Source organism: Hyposmocoma kahamanoa, unplaced genomic scaffold (assembly GCF_003589595.1).
Source record: "Hyposmocoma kahamanoa isolate Upper Pololo Valley unplaced genomic scaffold, ASM358959v1 270, whole genome shotgun sequence".
NCBI classification, from domain to species: domain Eukaryota; kingdom Metazoa; phylum Arthropoda; class Insecta; order Lepidoptera; family Cosmopterigidae; genus Hyposmocoma; species Hyposmocoma kahamanoa.
Genome location: NW_020653770.1, coordinates 2,103,902 through 2,125,632, shown reverse-complemented (window position 1 = coordinate 2,125,632; position 21,731 = coordinate 2,103,902). Strand labels below are relative to the sequence as shown.

At 34.4% G+C, this 21,731-nt stretch overlaps 1 protein-coding gene across 1 annotated transcript in view; it reads right to left on the bottom strand.

Annotated features, from left to right (window-relative positions):
* Window positions 1-21,731, bottom strand: part of LOC113229026 (organic cation transporter 1-like) — a 55,956-nt gene that overhangs the window by 10,329 nt on the left and 23,896 nt on the right. The window contains exons 3-9 of the mRNA XM_026462497.1: window positions 10,891-11,073; window positions 8,390-8,580; window positions 4,273-4,363; window positions 2,591-2,701; window positions 1,663-1,766; window positions 1,041-1,234; window positions 363-483 (exon numbers count right to left, since the gene is read on the bottom strand). Of these exons, the coding sequence (XP_026318282.1) occupies window positions 363-483; window positions 1,041-1,234; window positions 1,663-1,766; window positions 2,591-2,701; window positions 4,273-4,363; window positions 8,390-8,580; window positions 10,891-11,073 (995 nt within the window). The remainder of the gene's footprint in view (window positions 1-362; window positions 484-1,040; window positions 1,235-1,662; window positions 1,767-2,590; window positions 2,702-4,272; window positions 4,364-8,389; window positions 8,581-10,890; window positions 11,074-21,731) is intronic.

Genomic DNA, 21,731 nt, shown 5'->3' with positions numbered 1-21,731 from the left:
ACGGAGGGTATTTATTTAGCAGCGCAAAATAATAATTTTTATTTATAAAAACTTGTATTTAAACTGAATGCATTTCTAATTTGCGAAACCAAATAGCCGCAATTTTGCGGTAGGAGGAGCGCATCGTGTGAGCGGGTAAAGAGCTTGTCCAAAAATTATTAGCTTAATGGATATACAGCATTCATCAACACGAACAACAGTTGGTTCATTACATGAGCTTGAATCAGCTTTTAGGTAACTGCAATTGTAAAATGGGTGCGACGACGATAACTGAAATTACCAAGTTAGTAATTACAGAAATAATTTAATCTAATTACTAAAATAACTAGACTAAGCATGTTGAAATAATGTAACAAACTTACCCATAAAGTAAAAGAAAAGGTAGACTTGTAGCCAAAGACAGGTAAAACCAGTCTCGTATGATATATGCAAGGAGAGCCAACACACACATACCGGCTGCAAAAAGCATACCTACTACAATACCTGAAAAAAGATAAAATCATAATAAACAAATGATTTGCAACTCATATAAATAAGTAAGGGCTCCGTATTCATCATTGAGGAACAAACACACTTTTTTTGATATTTCACCAGCAAAAGGCGCCCAACAAAAAATACGTCAAAGGTAATTCGGAAACAAAACATTTCTTCACTAAACATTGCTAATAAATTGCAAGTTAAGTCAAATAAATTGCAAGTGTTAAGATCATTAATGTATCTATATTTATTACAAAGATAATATGCACAATTCAAAGAAAGCATTTTATTAGGGAGGCCTATGTTCACTTCATATGGTCACATTTGATAACACCATCTATCAGGTATTATAAAATTACTATTATAAGTAACGGCATGCGCATATCCAAAAAATGACTGGCTTTAGTTGGCATTGTCTAATACATAATGCTGTTATTTACGGTTTATTTCTAAAAAACTACTATTGTTAAAAGCGAGAGATTGCAAAAATTAGGATACTAAACATTCTATGATATACAACGACGTATTCATGACATGTCACTACGTTCCACAATAATACTTACCAGCATATGTTCTTCTATTAGGCGGCATCAATTCCAAGGCCAATATAAAAGGCTGTTGATACAAAGCAGGGAAGAAAAGTCCACCAGCAACTCTCAACCCTATGTACGTCCAATAAGTGCTGGGGAATGATGCTGCGATAGCCAGTGGCACTTCCAGGAAGATCATTAATAGGGTTGTTGGACGACGACCGTATCTATAAAGATTTAAATTTTGTTAAGAATTTTCAAAAGATATAAGGTTTGATTACTTCAAGTCTGTATTAACTGATGGCATCACTACCGCTATCATTACAGCATCTCCACAAGCACCATTGGATTTAGGTCATTCAGATTGAGGAGAATTTGTCGTGATCAGTACAAAGATACATTTTAATATAGATAATACACAAGAAAACGTTGCTCATTTTCTGAATTTATCCCTTAATCGGTTTGTGTACTATTATGGAACTTCAGTAAGTAACTGAGAAAAAAATAAGTAAGTAAATCACAGAATAGAAATCCAAATTAAGATAATACCCATTAGTCATCTACAGACAGGAAATAGCGACAAGGTGCAAAGACTATATCATCTGTTAACCCTAATGATGGTAAGAAAATAAAATTTGTAACAAAAAACGTTTACCTGTCCGACATCCAACCAAAAAATATGTTTCCAAATATTGATCCCACCCAGAAGAGTGTGTTTCCAGTGCGGGGCAGCCATTCTTGATCACAGACTAGAGAAAACTGGAAAATTATGACCAAACATTATGAAAAATTCAATTCTAAGATTCTATTTATCATCCACGTTCAGAAAACCGCGTTGCACAGGCCAATCTAACAAAATACCGGTGGTTCAAATGTGCTAATAACGATTAACAATTGAAATGAAACTATTTTTTCAAACAAACCAACATTTTGGACATTTTACAGGTACCATGGTCACGGTGCCACTGTGACCTCAGCGTTTGAGTTCACACTGGGACGTACATAGAGTTCATAGACCACGAAAGTAATTATTAGGATTGTCACAATTAAATATAGTTTTATTTCATTGTATTTATTCAGTTTTTCTTCCACAGGGCTAAGAGGTTACCTGGTTAATCTTTGTAAATGACTATTGTACTTTACAGCTAGAGTAAGTGTTATAACATTTTAAATAAATAAATTATTACTATTAATATCAAATTCCGATTCATTTATTCTTCATGATACACATGTTAAAATGCTTTTTCTTGAGTGCATTTATAATTCGCTGTAATCCAAAGTTCACTGTAGTCTTGCAGTCCAATAAAATAACATCAATGACAATAAACAAATATGTTATTTGAATTTTAAAACTATATTTAGTCAAGTACGTATATAGATCCTGTAAAGAGCCTGAAAAGTTGATCTGTTTAAAAAGAACAAATTTGCGCAATTTTAAATCCGAAAATAACTTTAATTTCCATTAGAAATAAGTATATTCTTGTTCCATATTCCATGGTACGTAATTATATGAACAAGATTAAGAATATGAAATTATATTTATCGATTGCATAATATAAATATGGTCAGAATGCAAATCTTACCTCAGTAACTAACGTGGTGGTATAGTGTTCAGTGTTAAACTTCCATCCATTAGAGCAAGCGACGGGTTCAGCACTTCGTATGTTTAGTATAGCTTCTCTCACTTTTATTATCTGAAAGGAAATTGTAACTTAAAAATATATATCACACATCCAACCACATGTGTACATCGCTACGAAACAATTCTCGTAACTTGATAGCTTTTGGATACCTTTTCTTCGCAAGGTTTTATTATCTACTATATTTCAAGGTAAAACAAGCTTCGTATCTATACTATAATATTTTATAGCAGTTGCAACAACAATAGATCCGTCTGTATTTGCCTCTGAAGACAAACGTGACGTACCAGTAACTTTATTCATATCAGGACTTAATTGGTTTTGGTTTTTGGAATGTTAAAAACCGAGAACTTTGTCTCTACTACCTTCAGACAGTCAACGAACAAGTGGATTTTCCGACAATTTATTTTTTTACCCATATATTTACAGAACATAGCAATGATAGTATAGTTTGCATAACTTAAGTAAAAGAATTTAAATTCAGTTATCAACATCGTCGAGTCTTTCAGGTTCATCTGGAGAAATCTAATCTTTGAAAACGTACCAGAGCTTCCAACACGCATTGGATTAGTTACATGTTACTTTTTTTGTTACTACTACAATGACATTGGACAAAGTCAATGCTTCTCCATTCGCACCTGTTTTGTATGCGTATAAATCAATCGTTGCCAAGTTGTCTAGATCGTTAGGCCACAATCTACATAGCCCACTTTTTATAACACTAGCAAATGGCTAGTCAACATTCAAAAATGTATCTCTCGCCCAAGGGACAGCAATTTATATCCCCCACACTTTAAAAGACGCTGATTAAATTATGCTTCCTGGGCTGTTCATCTCTCAATTTAAGACGTGGCAAGCAAAGTGGGTCACGTAGGGTGATACTATCTATGCGAAAATAAGTTCTAGGTTACACTGGCGTACTGTATAAGAGGGGTTCCACAGGGCTATGTCTTATGTCCTATTTTTATATTTGTGTATGTTTATAATATAGTTTTTTAATCGTAGCATCATATCAGTAATTTTCAATGAATCGTCTTTTTTAACGCGTGCTTCTCAAAGCATCATTTAAAAAAAATTATGTCGATAATATATTTACCCTTTTTGTTTCTGTAACCATAAGTTACGTTAGGAGTCTGAACTTGTGGCACTACTATCAAGATTTGACGTCATTATGTTTTTAGTAAAAATAAAGATCTCGTATCATTCAGGAAAACGGCGATGATCAAAAACTTAAAAACAACGTGAAGGAAATTAGAATAGAACTATTTATTTCATATTGTCAATATCACAATATTACAATTTAAAATACAATGTCAAGGGATAAATAATGATCTTTTCGTATATAAACAAAATATACGAAAATTTCGAAAGGTAAGATGTTTCAAGATATATTTTTACAAAATATCTTACTGGCAACTGGCTGGAGCAGTGACTCGCTGACAGCGACAAAGAATTCAAACCTTTGTCAGTCAATGTCAGTGGGCTGCCAGAGCGTTGTATTTTTCTGCCTTTCTGTAGTTTCTATTTAAATATACTATTCAAATACTTAACTGATATTACAATTGTTTACTCGCTCGTTAACATATCTCTTTATCAAAATCTACGTTCTTAGCCTCTTAACTAACCTGTTCTTTTCTTTCATTTTCACTCGACACCGGCATCAATTGACTGATCTTTACCATACGAAGTGCTCCCCCTTCGCGAACGAGTTCTGACCTTTTAAAACATAAAAAACACATTTCACAATTATGCATAACTGTTTACTTCTACTACAAAATGAAAACAAGTCTCGCCCATGCACTTTTTCTTCTAGATTCCCGAAGTTTGAACTAATACCACGCCCCGGACACTACATACAACGGTTGAAAGTTGTTTACCTACTACTACTACATACAGCAAGGCGCTAGCTGCACACGCGCAAATGTATGCATGAATTGGCAGGGTTACCCATCACTTCCTCGCAGTATTACGTTATGTGGTCAGAGCGGCAACATAGCGAAAATTGTAACGCGAATCTATTATCTATGATTCCATTAATAGAATCCTAATAATTATACATGTCTATTATGTATTTATGTCGATATATTATTATATTTTTCATTAATTCACTAACTAGAGTAATATTGAAGATTTATTTCAAAAATATGTTAAAAGCACTTATAATGTTATATTTCGGACATGTACTTTTAAGTAAGGTAACCAATTTTTTATTAGTTAATTAATAATTAGATACATTCACTACCTACGTAATATTTATCGGCAATACGAATAGAAAATTCGCGAAGTCATGGCGTCTCATTTATATATTAAATTAATATATTAAATCTATATTACTATTTAGTATTGATATAATAAATCTATATTTTTATACATACATATATTACTCTGCAGTAAATAAATGAACTAAACAATAACTGAATGAGTCTCAGACATAAGTTTTTTTTTACTTGCTTCGTTTTATCTTTCGGAAAATGATGATAAACAGCCGTACACAGCACAATTCACGACTATAATAAAAAGTAACGTAAAATTATGTTTTATATTAACGTACAAGTTTCGTAATTAATAAATGAAATATCAAATTCAAATATCAAAGCCGTGTTCGCACGAAAACGACTCGCCGGCAGCCTTGTTGTCGTTCCGTCAATGTGACCGGCAATGTGCGGGGCGTGGTGCGGTATCTAAAACTAGGGAGGGGCGGAGAGTATCCGTTCTCTTATTCTTTATTCTCTGCTAAAACAAATGCCAGCTTTAGTGTTGTTAAAAAACCGTTTTTTAGGTGAAAAAAAACAATAAAGAAAACATGAAAAGAAACCGTTTTTTTCTGGAGCACGTTTTTATTTCTAAAAGTAAGTAATATTATTCTTCATAGATAAAACTTGTTATTAACTAAAACTTAAAAATTAAAGCTAAAGTACTACAATTCTCTTGTTTCATAGTAAATTGGATCTTAGTACATAAAGAATTAAGATAGTCCAAGAAAGAAGGTATGGATATATTGGACTTATATTGGACAAACAAAGCGAAGTATTTGTACCCGGGTCAAAGAACATATAGCTGATGTCAAACACCGTCGCGTAAACAAGTGCAGTGCAGTCTGCGAGCATGTTATGGATAAACCTACATATTCAATGAAAAAATCGGGAAAATAAAAAGAAGTCATACCGTGGTAAGAAACCTGATATTAGTGATAATCACATTCAATGAAGTTTGACAAACCCCAGGTCCTTGCAAAAGAAGTCCGTTATCTATCCAGGATGCTGCCAGAGGCCATTGAAATTAAAAACATCCTAATTTCAACAGGGAAGATGGTTTCTCCGTACCATCAGTTTGGGATCCCGTATTTCCTCTAATGAAAAATCCCAAACAGACATAAGACTGCAGTACTAATTAATATGTTTTAGTTTATTCTAATTTCTATTATTAATTAATAATAAATTGAACTTAATAAAAATTAATTCAATAAAATAATTTGAATTGGAATGTTTTCTTTGTAAAATTAAAAATAAGGTATTTAATTAATAACTATTGTAACTATAGTGAAAAAAAATACGGTGATTTGCATCAATATTAGACATAACTGGTTGAAGACTGTAACACCTCAGTCAACCGTGACCATGGGACCTGTAAAGGGCCCGAAATTTCGGTTTGTTTGAAAAATATACGCAATTTAATTGCGGAAAAATAGTTTCATTTCCTATAAAAGTTAGTCTCTTATTTTATTTCATTTATTCCATTTTATTTTTTCTGAAAAAAAAACCAAATTTAGAAAAAGAAATTTTTTTCATGTTCTTTTTTTTTCAAAAATGTGCCGTTTTCAAGTTACAGCACTAGTCAGCTTACTGCCACCACTGGCCTCACAACTCATTTCTGATCAGTCTGGTGTAATATTTGGTCACTCTGTCCGCAGACAAATTGATAGCATCTGTCAATGGTAAAACTAAGAAAAACTCACTGATCACTCTCGACTGATAATTCTAGTAACTCATGTCAATGCATGAGTTAATAGAATTATTTAGTTGACGTTGCTTCCGCGCCAACTGGACCTGGGGGTCTACTGCCGTTCGGCGTCCGACACAAGTCCGAAACAATTACTATGAAAAAATAATACCCGATCAAATTATAAGACGCATGATGCAATAAAGCTTCATACTTTACACTGTCTTGTGATATGGTTCAGTATTACTTATTTGACTTTTTTTTTTCGGACGGATGTCGGGCGGAGCACGAGAATAGACTCCTAAATGACACCTCTAAAAGTAGGTCAAGTAAAGCTTCTCTACGAACGTCATATAAAATGTATGGGAGCGTTTAATGTTAAAATTTTGGATATTTCTAGTTTTATTTTTTTAAATCTCTCGCATGAAACGCCTGACAGTACGCTCGAAACAGAGAAACTTTCACCTGGTCTGAACAGGTATTTACTATTACATAACGATCTATTATCATAACGTCAAAATGTCGTTTGTGCGACACTTTAAACTGCACAACTATCTGTAGACACGGCATAATGGAAACGCGCCCTAACTATCCATGAACGGGTTAAACAAGACACGTACTTAGCAGTGGGATGTATTATCAGTTCACGATGATGTTAGGAAGGCCTTATGGACACAAAACAGAGGAACTACTTAGTGAAACGGCTACGCATTTCGTGCTTTGAGACTAGGGTCTGGGCTTCAAAAGCATCTTTATTTAACGACCTTGATATAAAACATACTCATGATTGATTAAAAAATAACAACGCCAAAAGTAACAATATAATTCACACTGATTTGTTATTATGTGACATAATTACTAATTTTTGGGCAATTTACCATGTATACCTGTTGTATTTTTGATAATAAATCACGACATATTATACGTTTATTTAAATAACTTTATCCAGATCGTTATATTTGTCACAAATGATTAATGGTGTTTATCTACATTATAATATTAAAGATTTTAACATCATAACCTTATATTTGATTTGTTTGATTTGAATATAGAAAATTTATTCATAAATTCGGATATTAATGCTTCTCCTCGGTGTTACATAATTCTGTGAACTGTGTTGCTAATCAGAAAAATGAATAATGAATGAATGTTTTAATGAGTATTTTTGTGTAACTAACTAACAATACCATAAATTTAATAATGTTTTTACTATGAATATTTTTTGTGAAAATACGCCACTAATTTGTTATTGTTATTGACACAAAGATCGAAGAATATAAAGAAAAAATAATCCTCGGTCTGACTGAACTCAAACCAGTGTATGTTGTAGCCATATTGAGTTTAATCAGTCATCTGACGTGGTCTTATGACACGACTGTCGTTGGCAGGGTTGCCATATGAAAATAAGGACTGAAGTTTATGTTCAATGTTTTATAAACCTAACACGCATTGACAAGAGGGACTTTAAATATCAGTTACTTGGAAAGTGAACAAGCGCGGCCGTTCTCTGTGAACTTGCCGCGTGAAATTTAAAATCCGTTTTAACCTTTCGAACTGAATACCAAGAAAAGTGAATAAAGGAATTAATTGCAATCAACTGAAGTTGTAATTTCATCGCCGGCTGAACGATTTGACAACGAAAAGTGAATAGGCCAATTATCGAATAATTCCTGTCAAAATCAGTGACGAGGGTATTTCCCTAAACCACTCCCTTACGATTATACTCCGACATAAATATTTCAATTGGTAGCTAATTAAGATTTTATTTAGTACAGGTCAGGTAGATGTAATAGGTACACTTACCGCTCATCTACATAGTCGCTCAAAGCAACATACAAAGCTCTTGGATCCACAACATAAGCTATACAAGATTCGTAAGTTCCAGACGGCCGCCGTGGTACAGTTAGGTTTCGCAGAAGATCATCTGGGAGTTGCAGAACGTCCAGCTCTGGCGGTGGCGCGCACCAATGTTCTGGGGATGCGTTTGTGAAGACCTGGAATAAAAAAAATATGATAGAAAAATCCAACGTTTAGTGGAAAGAATATTTCTAACAAACGTTTTCACTATAACAATCTTTTACACCAGTTCACAAAAGTGCATACAATAAATAAAGATAATACATAGTTAAAGCCGCTGGTGTTCACACTAGAAAATCAGTACCATACATCACAATTAACAATTAACTTTTAGCGTATTATTTTCTTTTCAAGTTTGTGATGAAAGTCTTGATGTTTTACTAACATGATATTCAATTATTTTTTGTGAAATTGATCTACTAACTAACTCGTTTGTTATAATTATTAATAATAAAGATTTAAAAAAATCCTTAGAACGGGCCGGATTCGAACCGACGACGACGTATTCTAGCAAACCGTCTCAGACTCTATGCTAACTAAGCGTAGTAACAAAGACTTGAAAATTAAAGCGAAGTCTCTAGTCAGCGATGGTAGCTGAAAACGTACCTACCTCTCTGAGTGAAGAAATAAATTTCTCACAGATGGCGCCACGGCCAAAAAAGATGTTAAAAACCAAAAACAAAGATCTGCAACAAGCACGTAGAAAAATTCGTAAGGTCAGCTGGTTCGTTCCGTTGCTGCTTAGTTAGCATAGCGTCTGCCACAGTTTGCTAGAAGACGTCGGTTTAAATCCGGCCAGACAGAAGGAACTTTTTTTGTTATTAAGAATAATTTTCTTTTTTAATTTCCGTGCCGTGACGTGTCAACGAATGTAATTAATTTCCATTATCGTGATAGATCGTTTAATGTATTTAATTTTCATACGATTATAATATCCTGTCGTTTAATGTGGTTAATTTTCGTACTATTTTCGCATGTTGTCAAGTAATATGATTAATTTACGTGCCATAGTCGTGTCGTATCAACTGATACGGATAATTTCCACGCAATGAACGTGTCATGTCAACTAATACAAATAATTTTCATGCCATTATCGCGTCATGTCAATTAATGGGGTTAATTTTCGAAGATTGACGTTATCGTGTCGTGTCAATTAATGAGGTTAATTTTCGGAGATTGCCTTTATCGTGTCGTGTCAATTAAAGAGGTAAATTTTCGAACATTACCGTTATTGTGTGGTATTGGCCAATGTGAAAATATATCAATATCTACCAATATACTATGTCATTGAAAGGCGTGTTCCATTTCTGTACAAAGTCTCACATTCATTTGCTGAAACGTAATTTGAATGACTAGAACACTTTCAATAAAAGAGTCGTGCTCTCTTTGAAAAGCAGTGTTACAAAAGGTGTACGCACATTGAGCTACTGGTAGTCGTCAACGTTTTAACTTTATTCAAGGAATAATTACTTTTAGCATTCCATATATTAAATAATACACATGCGCATATTAATACACTCAGAAACTAAGGATCCTTAGGGAATATCACAGAATGCAATGCACAATATAACAAAATAAAGTCATACCCTTTTTCTCAGGTGTTTTGTTAATAATACTAGGTTGTAATTTACATAAGTAACTTTAAATTCTAGAATCTCAGTACAGTATTTTTATGTTTTATTTCAATATTTATTGTACAGAAAAAAACTAAAACAAATTTAGTAACAAGGAAAACACAAACAAAGGGTACTGTTTATTTCTAACAGAAATTTCTTCCTGCATACCTAGATACAGGAGACAGTAATTACAATAACATTTTTGTGCACAACAAAAAAAAAATGAAAACATTAAAGTGGTTATTAACAAGATACACATTAAATATTGGTTGTGTTTGGTATTATAGTACGAAATATCTAAATATTTTTATAGTTTTAATATTATAATTCACGACAACAAACCTATACGAAAGCCAAACAAACGCCTCAAAACAAAAAACCAAAGAGATATTTAGGAAATGAAACAATTTTTGGGATTTAAATCGCGTTGTTTTTTCAAACAAACCGACGTTTCGGGCCCTTTACAGGTCCCATGGTCACGGTTGACTGAGGTGGTACAGTCATCAACCAGTTATGTCTAATATTAATGCAAACCACTTTATTTTTCAACGCTATTTTTAAATTTTTACAAAGGACGTTCTAATTTATTATTATTTTACTTTAACAATATGATTTTTTTATTAAATTAAATTTATTACTGATTAATAATGGAAATCAGAATAAATTATAATAACAAATTATTAATTAGTACTGCAGTCTATGTTTGTTTGGGATTTTTCATCAGAGAAAATACTGGATCCCATACTGGTGGTACGGAGAAACCATCTTCCCTGTTGAATTATGATGTTTTTTTTTTTTAATTTCAATGGCCTCTCGCAGCATCCTGGGTACCTGGGGTTTATCAAGATTGTTTGAATGTGTAGGTTTATCCGTGACATGCTCGCAGACTGCAGAGTTGTTTACGTGTTTGACATCAGCTAAGTACATGTTTGTTGACGCGGTACAAATACTTCGCTGCGTTTGTCCAATATAAAAGAGACCGCCCTCGTAGTCAAACTTGTACACTCCTGCATCCTGTTGGGAGATGTTACATTTCACGGGTCTCAGGAACTGAGAACTGAGCAATGGGTCAAGTTACCGAGTTGTCGACATTCTCCTATGTGTTTTAGTCATAGGTTTTTGTTAAAGGTCTTTGTATTGAATTTGACATCTAGTGAGAGATTTTTAGAACGTTCTTCGGCAGAATGCCGTAAAAGCAATATTACGATGCAGTATGGTCGTGGGTTCGAGTGCCATCGGATCGAGAAAGATTTTCTTTGTGTTCCATCTTTGTATTAATAATTATAATAAAAACTGGTGGAGTTATGACCACGCTGTACCGTAGCGCTCCTCTGACCAATTGAGCTACAGATCAAGTTATCGAACTGTCGAAATTCTTCTGTATTTTTTGTTTTCCTTCACTAAATATTATCATTATCAATAGTGACAGCTACAAATAACTCTACTACGAGTTACTTAAATGAGTACAATGGACTGAGTACAATTATGTAAATGCTTATAGATGCTAGTGACTGCATAAATATTTGTATAGCAAATTATATGGGCTGTTTGTGGTATGTTGTTCGAAAAGATAAACGTGCGGTTAGGGCAATTCACATTTGTGTAGTAAAATAAGTTTTGCGTTTCTCGTCTCTCCTCACAAAATGTGGTAAAAACCCCGGATTCGCGGAAAAATCTTCCCGCACCGCGACCTCGAGTACTAGGCAGTCAGACATATGTAAGAGTTGGAAATTCGCGTACAGTTGTTGGCCTCAGATTATCTTTGAGAGATAAGTTTGAAGAAATTATTATTATGTTAAGTAGTAGTGAAAAAACGCTGTTTAGTGAAAGATGTGGCTTACGATAAGTCTGCGGTCAAACGCGATATACTTCATTTTATGAAAGATCATTCAGTGTGAATAATCTCAGTACAGAGTACTAAAACAACCGACCTCAAAAGTCATTCATCCCCTAGTTTGCCACCCTTGCACGTGGAATATATCCTTCAAATTTAAATAGGTCAGGAGGTATCCTCTTTCCAATAAAAAATAATCATCAAAATCGATTCGGAGTTGTCGCGTAGCATACAAAAAAGAAAAAAACACAGTAGAATTGAGAACCTCCTCCTTTTTTTTTTCAAATCGGTTAACACGTTCGTCGCCGGTTAGAATTTTCAAAAATGTTCAATATGACATTGGCTTATATGACTGTTTTGGTCTCATTTGTATACGTATATAAATTTTTTCGCGATATTTATAGATTTTTTCTCTAGTTGGAGATTATATTTAGTGCCGGGCATTTTAACCCCAATGTCGGACTGAGTATATACACATAATGTGCGATCGATGTTTACCTAAAACTGACTTTTTGCTTAGTATGTAACTTTTAAATCCAGTTTGAAATTAAAGATTTTTTTTTTCTTTCCTCTTAGTCTAGAAAAGTATGTATGCGATCAAAAATCCTAAAAATCAACAGCAGTTCGTCAGAGCCACGGCGGTTATGTTACATGGCTAAATGCGTAGCGTTTGCCACCTGCGGCGTGAACGAGCATCGCAAAGTTACGTGTGACGTACCGGTCATTTTAACCCTCCACGGCCACAATAAGTAGATGAGATGCCGGTCATTTAGGTCCACCACGGCGATGAACGTGTTAAAAATGTTTTTGGAGTGAAAAGCGTCGTGTGTTACACAGTCATCAAGGTTATTGCAAACTCAGTACCAACTCGGTGAAATTACCTACATTTACACGCCCTACTAAAGCAACAGAGACTTTAACATGGTAGTATGTAGTACTTATGGTAGTTTGGAAATTATTTCCATATCTCGATGCGGGCGGTATGCAAAACAGTCTGTTTGATACGACGGGCTGCCAAGGTCGTCGTTTCAGGTTGTGAAAGGATTTGTAGCATAAATAACCCGGTATATGTAATTAATAGTGTTGTAACGAATAGTATTTCGCCTTTGGTCCGATTACCGAATATTCGGCCCGGAGCGAGGCTGAATAGCCGAATATTCGGCCTGATTAATGATCTTACGAAAATTGGCGTCCAAACCGCATTATAGCAAAGATATGTATATGTTAAATTAATTGAAACAAGTAATGAAATGATGCATGATTTTGTAAAAAAAAACAAAATTTATTTATTTTTATGGAGATTATTCAGTTCTTCAGTTTGATTGACTTTCAAAAACTTAATTTTATTTTCATTTGCAAATGTATTTATTATTTGCAAATGAAAATGAAAATATTTTGATTTTGTAAGCGTTTGTTTAATCATGATTTCATGACAAAATTACGTAATCAGTAGGTAGTATTCATTTGATTTGTTACGTATTTTTTGATCCCATAGAAGTTACTATTTGAGATAATTTACTGTCTTTTCTTATTTTTTCCTCCTGTTTTTAGATATTCTGTCGAATAGTGATGTTCTATTCGGTATTCGACCGAATAGCAAAAAATAGGCCGAATAAGCCGATTACCGAATAGTAACCGAATATTCGTTGCAACTCTAGTAATTAAGCTTTATTACACACATATTTATGGCTAAATGGAGTGACGATCTGCAAAAGGCTGCTGGCTGCAGATGGATGCGACAAGCTGAAGTCTGGGCAAAATGGCTTACGTTGGGAGAGGCTTATGTTCAGCAGAAAGGGATTTTTCTTTATGTTTGTTCAATCTTTGTATTAATAATAACTGTCGCGTCCAGCCGCCAAGAATGACCAGACTGACAGGTCACGAAGACAAACTAGACTGACAGGTATTCGAAATTGCACCGACTTTCTTTTTGGACAAAAGACGACGACCAACCTTCCGTTCTTTTGACAAAGGACTAGCAGACGACTTCTCCAGACTGAATTGTATAGACAGACCGTACAACAACAACAAACTGGTGAAATATTTTAATAAAAAATATATCAATATCACGGTATTAAAAACGGCATGATATTCAATAAAATAAATACTATATAATCCATTAATACCATGAACTAATAACCAAAGAGGACTGTTAATCGCGATATCAGACAGCGTAGTCAGGTACAGTACTATAGCGCAGGCTGGTTAGATTGTATTATTTTGTATTTGGAACTGTATAAAAAGTTCAGAAATAATTTTATGCTCACGGTCAATATCTGAACAACATTACAAGGAAAAAACTGGCTACTTGTATTTCATATAAAAAGAGAAATTAATTGTTAATGGAACAAAGTATAAACTACTGCCAAGCCGAGCCGAATGTTGGTTATGTGAGAATTGAGAAATGAACAACATGTCTATATCACAAAACAGTAAAAAATCGTAACGTGTTTTCGAAACAATGAATCGAAATCTGTTCAATAAAAACCGAAACATTTTCGGAGAAGCAAACTTCTTTAAATCATATTCCTAGCTTATAATAGGTAAGGTATAATAGGTAATTTCGTTAAGAAAGAAGATATCCATAATATTAACTTTAGAACTAAGTCCAAACTCATACGATAATCAAAATCAAAATCAAAATAATCTTTATTTCATAGGTAAGCATTATTACACTTGAAATCGTCACATTGGTAAAATTCTACCGGTCATTCGTAAGGCAGATTCCCCTGAGAAGAATGAGCAAGAAACTCTAGGGGTTGGTCTTTGTAAATAACATTTGTACGCATTCAACTCTTGCAATATATTTTTTGTTTTGGTTTCAAACATCAAAGATCGAGAGTAGTCTCGATCTTTGTAGTATCCCGTTTAGCTGCATGAGCTAAACGGGTTACTACCATGGATTTTTGTCATCCAAGTACGCAGAAGTACGCGTAAGAACCTTTAGTATAAAGTTTTTGTTTCACTATAGTTTTAAACCTCGTGACAGGCAAATTTTGTATATCAACTGGAATCTTGTTATAGAAACGTATACATTGCCCCTTAAATGATTTTTTGACTTTGTGAAGACGACTATCAAGAACAGCAAGTTTATTTTTTTTCCTCGTATTAATGTTATGTCTGTCACTATTTTTCATAAACAAATTACTATTCCTCTTAACATACAGATAAATCACATTTTCATAGATGTCCTGTGACGCTAGTGTAAGAATATTTTTTTCATTATACTTATCTCTAAAAGATACTCCGGGGCCCAGATTGTATATTGCCCTAACCGCACGTTTCTGCAGGACAAACATTCTATTGATATCGGCGACATTACTCCAAAGCAAAATGCCGTATGTCATTATTGAAAGTAGCTGAAGTAAACCAATCTAGCGGTTTCCACGTCTGAAAGTATCCGCATTTTTTAAATCGCGTTATCAAAACGGCTCAGCTCTACAGTGTAAGAGCTGAGCCGTTTTGATAGCTTACTTATATGTGGACCCCATTGCAATTTAGCGTCTAACGTTATACCTAGAAATACAACTGTAGACACAAGATTACATTTTTTCTTTCTAACTACAATGTTTGTAACCGTCTCTCTAACATTGGGTAATGTAAATTTCACACAATTTGTTTTTTTCTCATTAAGAAGCAGGTTTTTAACAGCAAACCAATCAACTACTTTAGATATAGAATTGTTGACATCGTCGTAGGAACATTGGTGCCTTTTAACTTTAAATAATAATGAAGTATCATCAGCAAACAATACTATCTCATTGTTTTATACCCTCCATGGGGCTAGGTAAGTCATTAATATAAACTAAAAACAAAAATGGACCTACAATTGAACCTTGAGGGACACCCATGCTTATTGCAGACCCTGATGATCTCGTACCGTTAACATCGATCTTCTGGACCCTACCACTCAAATACGATGTAAGAAGGTCGAGGTCACGTCCCACCACACAATAATGGCGAAGTTTCCTGACCAGGGTGTCATGGTGCATAAAATCAAAAGCCTTGGAACGGTCACAGAATACACCAATAGCGTCATGTGAGTCTTCCCACGCATCAAATATGTGTTTAATCAACACAACACCAGCACCGGTTGTAGAGCGACCCCGAGTGAAACCAAATTGTTTAGGAGACATTAAGTTATTATTATAAAAATGTGCACACATTTGATTTTACTGTGTGTTGGTAGTATTCAAATAGGTCTGAAATTGGTGGGGTCTGACATACTACCAGATTTGAAAAGTAATAACTTTACTTTGCTTCATGAGGTCAGGAAACACACCATCATCAACACGTTTATTAAAGACACAGGCTAAGTAAGGCGCAATACAATCAACTATAGAACTAAATACTCTGACTGAAAGACCATCAAGGTCAGCAGTATTTTTATGTCTTTGGCTTAAAAGCTTTAACAATATCGTTTAGAAATACATGACGGAACCTTAAATAGTAATACTAACTGCATTATTTTTTTCAGTAAGGATTCAGCGACAGTGTGAGACGAATTTAACGACTTAGTAGTCAAAATTGGAATGTCAGTAAAAAAAATTCAAATATTTTAGCAACTTCGGCGTCTGTGTTTAGAATTTTGTCATTTAATCTTAGTTTAAAATCTAAGTTACGAGGTTTGACCCTTCCAGTTTCGCTGTTTATAATATTCCTAGCCGTTTTTACTACATTCGCGCTGCTTTTAATTTTATTTTTTATAAACATGGCTTTGGCTGCAACACAAACACGTTTAAACATTTTCGAATACTTCCTAACAAAATCCTTAAAACTGTTTTTAGTGTTATAGGTCCTTTCATCGTAAAGATCATGTAACCTTTATCTACTTTTATGAATTCCCACTGCCGCCCAATCACTACATTTCAATGAATTGTTAATGGTTATGAATTTGGACTTTATCACGTTCATTATAAATATTAATACAAAGATCGAACACTCAGAAAAAACACTCAGAAAAAATTCCTTCGATCCGGTCGGATTCGAACCGACGTCTTCTTGCATACCGTGTCAGACGCTATACCAACTAAGCCACGGAACGAACCAACGAACCTCACGAATTTTTCTATGTGCTTGCGTCCTGTCTTTGTACTTGGTCTTTCAACGACTTTTTAGTCGTAGCGCCATCTATGAGAAATCTTTGACAGATTTATCACCCAGTTAGTACCTTTACAGCTACCAGTCCTGGCGAGAGATGTCTATGATGTTTATCACGTTCAGTTTTCAATATGTTGAAAATTGAATTATACAATTTATTGGGATTGTTAACGTACGGAATGTCAGTTAGTTTAAGCATTACGTTATTTCTATAAGCTTTAAGTCGACCATTATTTATCGGAACAGTTATATTAAAAATGACTAACTGACCGCAGTGATCAGACGTTAATTTATTTATAATAGATTTATTACCAGGTACGGCATTAGTATAAATGTTGTTTAAACAAGTTGCTGTAGTAGAAGTTATTCTAGTAGGCACCAAGAAAAGATTCACAAGACTATAACATTGAAAAAATGATATGAGCCTACTGCTAGCACTGGAATCTTCTAATAAGTTAACATTGACGTCACCACAAACAGCAATATATTTATTTGGATTATTTACTTTGCCTAAAACTTCATCCAATCTTTTTTCAAATAATTCGTAAGATGAATGATGGGTCTGTACACGCTTAATACAATAAGCCGTTCAAGCTCTATGCAGGATATCTCTATAGCCCGCTCACATCACTTTTTTGTCTCGTATTTTGTGTATACGTTACACAATTGACAAACATTTCAAATGCAAATGCGCCTTCGTGAAACGGTCGATTGCATCGCTACACTTGCGATTTATAGGCTGCCTCAGTGGCCGAACGGTTACCATGCCGGACTGCCATTCATTCCCGGGCCGGGAGAAATATTGGTGTGTCCTACATTTATTTCTCTCGTGAGTTTGGGTGTAATTTGTGGTTGTCTATCTGTGTATCCATGGCACCCGCGATACAGGGTTTCCCTAGTGCAGGGCTATGTTGAGTGTGTACGTTATTATTATTACAGGCGATTGCATCGATGCAATCGCCTATAAATTCCAAATGTAGCTATGCAATTACGATCAACTTCATGCAGTCGAGGTCTTGGATAACGAGGTCACGCATTAACTGCATGCAGTCGAAACCGCCTTCATGCAGCCAAGCTCGACTGCATGCAGTTAATGCTTGAAGTAGTGTTGAGTTTCTAATACACGCGGCAACTCGTTTGTACCACTCGCTTGCTTAGATTGTCACAACATCTCATGTCATAAAAAATGTCCCATCTCACACCTCACCTCAAGTCACAACCTCGTGTCACATCCACACTCATGTCACACTGCTTCGAATTCAACAAATGCAACAATGATTGGTCTTGCACTTTTTAACGTAGGTGGGACGTCATTCCCTCTTTTACTCGTTGCTCTTTGTAAATATACATTTGAATACATTTATCATTACAATATTTAATTTAAACATCTTAGATCGAGACTACCTGCAAGCGCTAAACGGGTCACTACCGATTTTTGTCATCCAAGTACGCAGAAACTCTATAATAATAATAAATTTTATACTAAAGTATACAATTTTTGTTCCACTATAGTTTTAAACATCGTAAATGGCAAATTTTGAATATCAATCGGAATATATTTTATTATTATTTTTTTCATAATATCAAGTGACGGTACGGACACGTCTGATGGTAAGCTACATGCCTGTCTATAACAGCTGCAGTGCCACGCAATCGCAAAGATCTTATGGGCATAAGTTGACAAGTCCCATGTGCCTATAATTTCACCAGCACCCTTACCCTTCAAAACAGAAACGGCGGCAGAAATAGATTTAAGGTGGCAATACTTCCCTGGATGAACTCTTACACAAGGAGCTCTATTGTTCCTAATAAATATGATCATACTTCCATAGTACTAAATAAAATTAGCATTCATCTATACTACACCATAACACTTAAGTTATCCAATTGATTGGTACTATCAAGTTTCGAAAATGTGCTTAATATTCCCTGTCTGTTGAGTCATTGCCGTAGGTGCCAACATTCTTACCACTTACTTCACCTTGTTTGAAGTAGGACATTGTATCGCGTCGTTTTTCAAATAACGTACTCCCTCAAACTCGTTTTAATTTCGTGTCTCTACCCAACACTAGCGTGAAGTATTATAACTTCACGCAGCCGAGACCTCAACTGAGCTCACCGATGTTGCTACTGTTAGACTAGTTTGCTTTAGTTACTTCCATAGTGTAATGTCCTACAGGATTCTCATGTGGGGTAAAGCGGCAGATATACAAACCATATTTGTATTGCAAAAACGAGCGATTCGTTCTGTGTACCGTTTAGGTTCTAGGGTTTCTCTCAGAGAAAAGTTTAAGGAGACTGGTATCATGACTATGGCATCACAGTACATTTACTCAAATATTTTGTATGCCCGTAAAATATACATAATTTCATTAAGAAAGAAGATATCCATAATATTAATCTTAGAACTAAGTCCAAACTCATGGTACCACGATTTCGTTTAACTAAGGTTAACGATTATTTTATGGGAAACTGTAAACGTTTTTACAATAAGATTCCGGAGAATATATTAAGATTATCAATTTCTAAGTTTAAGACTTAAATTAAAAGTATTTTAATTGAAAAGTCATATTATAAAACAAGAGTCTAGATTCCACACAATTATGATTCTAAGTGTATTCCGTGGCATTTAAGTTTATTTGAAAAGAGCAATCCCTAGAGTTTCTTGCTCGTCCTTCTCAGGGAGGTAAGCGTAGTGAACGAGCAGGAGCTTAAAAAATGACGTTTTCAAGTGTAAAAATTTTACCAATGGAATAAATGATTATTTCACTTTGATTTTGACTTATAAAGTTGATTATGACTTCACGCATTAATTGCTAATATGCAGTTAATCTGTTAGCTTAGGCTAATAATAATAATACCAAAAACTACTTGCGATCGATTTCGCAATGTTTCTTAATTTATATCGAACAAAAATCTTAATCCACTGACTTACGATTATAATTCGTATTTCCGTTTAATCATTGGAATACTATCTCAATTGCGTATTAAGTTTGGTAGCTTTTTCCTTATTCATAATTACCAGTTCAAATCCGCGGATTTCATTCTCGAGTAAACACATTATAGTAACTCTATGGAATAAACGATATCATGTTCTCCGTTGTAGCACAGTCTCTAAAAAACCGTAAGTTACATTTTTATCACTGTCATTACAGTCATTTCCATCAAGTTTATTTAACCTTCCTATACTAGTGTAGTCCAAATAGTGTAGCACATCCGCGCTAGGTACTTCTAGCAATACTCTCATATAAACAAAAGTTGGTAAGTACCAAATGTAAGTAACAAAAAAATTTTTTCATTCTACTTTTCTAATTAATTTAAATAAATAGTAAATTATAACAATACTAGTACATAATCATAATTAAAAAAGAGGTAAATAAGCGATCAAGAAAGATCACGTATGGCTGGGTGAAGCGGGTCCGGGGTCACTGCCCTTGCGTGGTGCATACGACTTCGAGACAATTTTGCAAAACTTTACTAGATACAATTAGCCAGAATATTGAACATTATTTTTTTATATTTTTAGATGATTTAGCATTGAAGTGAAACTATTTTTCCGATTTAAATCGCGTATATTTGTTTTTTCAAACAAACCGTCGTTGCGGGCCCTTTACAGGTCCCATGGTCACGGTTGACTGAGGTGGTACAGTCTTCAACCAGTTATGTCTAATATTAATGCAAACCACCCTAATTTTTTTCACTATAGTTACAATAGTTATTAATTAAATACCTTATTTTAATTTTACAAAGAAAACATTCCAATTTACGCTACATTACAAATTACAAATTACAAATTATTTTCTTGAATGAATTTTTATTAAGTTCAATTTATTATTAATTATTAATAGGAATTAGAATAAACTAAAACATATTAATTAGTACAGCAGTCTTATGTCTGTTTGGGATTTTTCATTAGAGGAAATACTGGATCCCAAACTAGTGGTACTGAGAAACCATCTTCCCTGTTGAAATTAGGATGTTTTTTAATTTCAATGGCCTCTGGCAGCATCCTGGGTAGATAACGGACTTCTTTTGCAAGAACCTGGTGTTTGTCAAACTTCATTGAATGTGTAGGTTTATCCATGTCATGCTCGCAGACTGCAGACTTGTTTACGCGACGGTGTTTGACATTAGCTATATGTTCTTTGACGCGGTTACAAATACTTCGCTTTGTTTGTCCAATATAAGAGAGACCGCACTCACAGTCAAGCTTGTAAATCCGAAAAAATAGTTTCATTTCCTATGTGTAACAATCGCGAAAACCTAAGAACTCGATATGATTTAGCATTATTTCTATTATTAATTTCTTGAATATGCGAGAATGCAAATCAACACACTACATAATTTAAACTCAATGATAATTAAAGATAATACATAACTATAGGAATTAGTTTGTTATAATTATTAATACAAAGGTCGAACACTCAGAAAAGACACTCAGAAAAAATTCCTTCGATCCGGTCGGATTCAAACCGACGTCTTCTTGCATACCGTGCCAGACGCTATACCAACTAAGCCACGGAACGAACCAACGGACCTCACGAACTTTTCTATGTGCTTGCGTCGTGTCTTTGTACTTTGTTTTTTCAACGACTTTTTAGTCGTAGCGCCATCTATGAGAAATCTTTGACAGATTTATCACCCAGTTAGTACCTTTACAGCTACCAGTCCTGGCGAGACGCTATTCACTGTATTAATTAAATTTTTATTGAATTGATATTCAATTATTTTTTGTGAA